This window comes from Entelurus aequoreus, linkage group LG23 (genome assembly GCF_033978785.1).
Source record: "Entelurus aequoreus isolate RoL-2023_Sb linkage group LG23, RoL_Eaeq_v1.1, whole genome shotgun sequence".
In the NCBI taxonomy this organism is placed as follows: Eukaryota; Metazoa; Chordata; class Actinopteri; order Syngnathiformes; family Syngnathidae; genus Entelurus; species Entelurus aequoreus.
This window is the reverse complement of record NC_084753.1, coordinates 35,855,471-35,860,994: the sequence shown is the minus strand read 5'-3', so window position 1 is coordinate 35,860,994 and position 5,524 is coordinate 35,855,471. Positions and strand designations below refer to the sequence as shown.

The 5,524-nt window shown below is 50.1% G+C and overlaps 1 protein-coding gene across 1 annotated transcript in view; it reads left to right on the top strand.

Annotated features, from left to right (window-relative positions):
• Positions 1 to 4,062, top strand: part of LOC133641059 (potassium voltage-gated channel subfamily H member 5-like) — a 167,084-nt gene extending 163,022 nt beyond the window's left edge. The window contains exon 13 of the mRNA XM_062034883.1: positions 327 to 4,062. Within this exon, the coding sequence (XP_061890867.1) occupies positions 327 to 1,301 (975 nt within the window). The 3' untranslated portion in view covers positions 1,302 to 4,062. The remainder of the gene's footprint in view (positions 1 to 326) is intronic.
• Positions 4,063 to 5,524: the final 1,462 nt, after the last annotated feature.

Sequence of the window (5,524 nt, the reverse complement as noted above, 5' to 3'; positions counted from 1 at the left end):
GATTTCTTTCAAAACCACAGACTGTAGAACACAGGAAGGGACAGCGGGGCATATCCGAGGTAGTCCACACTGACTGATTTCTTTCAAAAAATCACAGACTGTAGAACACAGGACGGGGCAGCGGGGCATATCCGAGGTAGTCCACCTGACTGATTTCTTTCAAAATCACAGACTGTAGAACACAGGACGGGACAGCGGGGCATATCAGAGGTTGTCCACACTGACTGATTTCTTTCAAAATACATATTGTTTTCTGCAACTAAATGATTAGTTATGGTTTTCGCAGGAAGTCCTGATAACAGCGAGCGGTTCTGCTTGTGCTTCAGATCATCTTCCGAAAGATCAGCGAGGTGAAAAAGGAGGAGGAGGAGCGCCAGCGAGCCAAGAACGAGGTGCAGCTCACCATCCCTCAGGACCATCCCGTCCGCAAGCTCTTCCAGAAGTTCAAACAGCAGAAAGAGCTGCGGAACCAGGGCGGCGGCGCCTCCTCGCAGTCGGACGTGGACAAGAACCAGCACCTGCACGCTCACGGCCTGCAGCTGGGCCACTCCAGCCTGCAGCGAGCGCACCTGCAAAACGGAGCTCCGCCCAGCAGCAGCGTGCTCACCGTGTCTCAGGTGGTCTACAGCGAGACCCCCGCCAAACAGAACGACGCGCTGGACCTGCGGCCTGCTGAGCAGAGCGTCAGCTTAAAGGTGTGCACCAGCCCTACGCCGGCGCACACAATGCTCAGGACCAGCGGCTGGATGCGTCTGAAAAGCAACGTGGCGCCCCCTGAGGCACGCCATCTTGACGGGCTGAACAACAAGGCTGTTTCCGTGGAGATGCTCTCCCAGGAGGTCAAGGTTCAGGAGAGAGGGCAGGGTGGTGATATTGAGGAAGGGGGCCTGTCCGGCGCCAACCCGCTACGTAAGACAGACTCGTGCGACAGCGGCATCACCAAAAGCGAGCTGCGCATTGACCGGGCCGGAGAGGCGCGCACCCCCGCAGCCACCACCCCTTTCCTGCACAGTCCGCCCTCTGCGACATCCCCTCACCCCTTCTGCCCCATCCCCGAGCAAGCCTTGCAGGCGGCGTTGCATGAGACTCGGCTGGAGCTCAGGGAGGACATCCACAGTGTGTGCGGCCGTCTGGGGGCGTTGGAGGGTCAAGTGGCCGAGATCATCACACTTCTGTCGGACAAGCGGCGGTCGTCTATGACGCCGCCAATCGCCCCGGCCCCCACCCCCAAGACCAAAATACAGCGGCAGGACATTTTTACGGTTTCCAGGCCCGTCTCGCCTGACTCTGCAGACAGCTGAGCCATTGATGGGACGGAGCCAGAGCCTCTTGCGTCCTGGGTCTACTCACGTTGCTGCTCCAAACGTTAGCATTTGCACACTGATTGTACATACCCGTCTTTGCACGTCCAGCTGGGTTCTGGCCACACACACTCAGTGCATGCAGAGGAACATCTTTTTGTCCAGGCGGACATTCAGGGTCTAGTAGCACCACCAAGACTGAAGGAGCATGTCCAAAGTCTGGTTTCCTCTCTTTGCCTGCGATGTGAAACACTCCCAACAGGCAACTGAAATATTGAAGTCTCTTTTGTACATTGATTAATAACCGTCTCTATTTTTGATGTCCACTCCTCAAAGCTCGTTCGGTTCGTGTCCGCTCACACCGAGCAGCGAAAGCGTCTAGCAACCAAGTTTGGACTTCACACACCTGATAGCTAGTACGTTATTTTTATATACAGTTCTAGAGTTGAACACAGCATTAAGTACAAGTCATTGAAGTATCCTTCGCTGCTCTTTAGTGGGCTGTCATTGATCTCAGAGCTTTGATTAGGAGCACCTCAAGGCTCCGGTTTAGAGCCCCTTTTGTAGTTCTTCTATTTGATATATATATTTATAGCTTACATGCACGCTTTATGAGATTAAATGTTTGGCTTACCTCCATCCATCCATTATTATTCCTGCGCTTATCCGAAGCCGGGTCGTGCGGGCAGCAGCCTAAGCAGAGAAGCCCAGACTTCCCTCTCCCCAGCCACTTCGTCCAGCTCTTCCCGGGGGATCCCGAGGCGTTCCCAGGACAGCCGTTTCCTAGGTCTTCCCCGTGGCCTCCTACCGATCGGACGCCGCCTAAACACCTCCCCAAGGAGGCGTCCGGTGGGCATTCTGACCAGATGCCCGAACCACTTCATCTGGCTCCTGTGGATGTGGAGGAGCAGCTACTTTGAACTCGTCCCGAATGACAGAGCTTCTCACCTTATCTTTAAGGGAGAGCCCTGGCGTTTTGGCCGCTTGTACCCGTGATCTTGTCCTTTCGGTCATAACCCAAAGCTCATGACCATAGCTGAGGATAGGGACGTAGATCGACCGGTAAATTGAGAGCTTTCCCTTCTGGTCCAGCTCCTTCTTCACCACGACGGATCGAGGCAGGGTCCGCATTACTGAAGACGCTGCACCGATCCACTCTTCTCTCACTCGTGAACAAAACCCTAAGCTACTTGAACTCCTTCACCTAGGGCAAAATCACCTCCACAATCTAGGGATGGCACTCCACCCTTTTCCCGGTGAGAACCATGCGCTGATTCTCACCCCAGTCGCTTCACCCGATCCAGTGAGATCTGAAGATCCTGGCCAGATGAAGCCAGCAGGACCGCATCATTTGTGGAGACCTCGTCCTGCAGCCTCCCGGCGAAGTCATCTTGCTCGTTTTAAAGGCACAAAGCTGTAGTTCACACCCCAAACCCGTAGAGGGCGACATATAGGCAGCAGGTGTGTGCTGCTCCTGTAAGAAACAAGGTAGCGCTACGCCGGGGAAAACATGACAATAGTGATGCATATTTCTCTCCATTGGAATCAGGAAAGGCGCCACCTGCTGGTTGTTTGTGCGGTGGACCTCTGCCACAGCGGGGGGCGCAAGTGCCTTGCTCAGCGGCTCCTCTGCAGCATTTTCAGAGCATTTCGACACTTTTAGAGGGTCGGATGCGGTGCAGAGCTATGCAACTCTTATCGATGAACACGAACCGATGGTCACGGTTTGTTTAACAATGCCTATGCTTATGAGGTTATCCCGTCAGAGCGCCCCCTGCCTGTGTTTGAAGGAAGTTTTTATTCACCGTCCAGACTCGGATGTCAGGATTTGGTCATGGAGGCCCCTCGCTCTCTGTCCTTATTGCTCCATTTCCAAACGGTAGAGAAGCGATTCATTCCTGGGTGGATCTCGCCTCTCTGTGGTCACAGTCGGAATTGCCACAAAACACATTTTAAGATATTTAAACACCAGTGGACAGTGTGCCACTCCAAATTTGTCACTTTTCACGTGTCGGGTAAACCGCGAAGACTAGGGCCGTATGAATCCCCTTCCATGCTAACACGCTAAACAGGATTATGAATGCTACAAGCTGACTATAATCTTTACATGAAGATTAAAAAAATAATAAACTAGCGACGTTAGTGAAGCCGAGTTAGCGTTGTTAGCTCATGAAGCCAGCGGCGTTTGCCCTCTTTTTCCTCTTCCAAACTTTTTCTTTGAGAGAGTTGACATCTAAATTAAAAACCATACAATTATATTTTGTTAACGTTCCAGAAAATGACTTCCCTAATAATCAGATGAATTTGCTTTGATGCCCAAAAAAACACATTTTTTGTTCCTGCCTTCCACTGTTGATCAAACTAATTGATCTTCCAACATCCCAGAATGTTCATTCGAGGTCTGTCCTTAGAAAATATGATACAAAGAACGTATCATTTTAGACACTTCTGACAAGCACTTGAATGTTGTCTTTCTTTTTTAACAAAACATCTTTCTATTTACTGTTTTTTGTTGTTCAGACTCGACTGAAACTTGACTTGCTTCCTCCGCATGTTTGCTGAGAGGTCATCCATGTTTGAGTGCAAGCAGATGTTGTCTCAAGTGGAATACTTCATAATCAATCAATGATAATATTGATAATAAATACACCCTGTAGATCGGCGGTGGTTGTCAAACTTTTTCGCCAAGTAGCCCCTGAGAAAACAACATGTCCCTCCAAGTACCACCATAATGACCAGCATTCAAATAAAGTAGCAAAATAGGCCCAAGTATTCATTAAAAACAATTTTGGACTCACGCTTTTTGACTCACGCTCCTTGACTCACGCTCTTTAACTCACGCTCTTTGACTCATAGTTCTTGACTCACGCTCTTTGACTCACGCTTTTTGACTCACGCTCTTTGACTCACGCTCTTTGACTCACGCTCTTTGACTCATAGTCCTTGACTCACGCTCTTTGTCTAACACTCTTTGATTCATAGTCCTTGACTCATGACCCTTGACTCAAAGTCTTTGACTCACGATCTTTGAATCACGTTCTTGGACTCACCCTCTTTGATTCATGACCCTTGACTCACGATCCTTGACTCACGCTCTTTGACTCACGGTCCTTGACTAACACTCTTCGACTCACGCTTTTTGTCTCACGGTCCTTGACTCGCGCTCTTGGACTCACGCTCTTTGACTCATACTCTTTGACTCAACGCTCTTTGACTCAACGCTCTTTGACTCACGCTCTTTGACTCACGGTCCTTGACTAACACTCTTCGACTCACGCTTTTTGTCTCACGGTCCTTGACTCGCGCTCTTGGACTCACGCTCTTTGACTCACGCTCTTTGACTCACGCTCTTTGACTCAACGCTCTTTGACTCAACGCTCTTTGACTCACGCTCTTTGACTCACGGTCCTTGACTCACGGTCCTTGACTCATGCTTTTTGACTCACGCTCTTTGACTCAAACTCTTTGTCTCACGCTCTTTGACTCACACTCTTTGACTCATAGTCCTTGACTCATGCTCTTTGACTCACGCTCTTTGACTCACCCTCTTTGACTCACCGCCCTTGACTCACGCTCTTTGACTCATGCTCTTTTACTCACCCTCTTTGACTCACGCTCTTTGACTCATAGGCCTTGACTCACGCTCTTTGACTCATGCTCTTTGACTCACCCTCTTTGACTCACGGTCCTTGACTCATGCTTTTTGACTCACCCTCTTTGACTCACGCTCTTTGACTCACGGTCCTTGACTCGCGCTCTTTGGCTCACGCTCTTTGACTTATAGGCCATGACTCACGCTTTTTGACTCATGCTCTTTGACTCACCCTCTTTGGCTCACGCTCTTTGACTCACGGTCCTTGACTCACGGTCCTTGACTCATGCTTTTTGACTCACACTCTTTGACTCAAACTCTTTGTCTCACGCTCTTTGACTCACACTCTTTGACTCATAGTCCTTGACTCATGCTCTTTGACTCACGCTTTTTGACTCACCCTCTTTGACTCACCGCCCTTGACTCACGCTCTTTGACTCATGCTCTTTTACTCACCCTCTTTGACTCACGCTCTTTGACTCATAGGCCTTGACTCACGCTCTTTGACTCATGCTCTTTGACTCACCCTCTTTGACTCACGGTCCTTGACTCATGCTTTTTGACTCACCCTCTTTGACTCACGCTCTTTGACTCACGGTCCTTGACTCACGCTCTTTGGCTCACGCTCTTT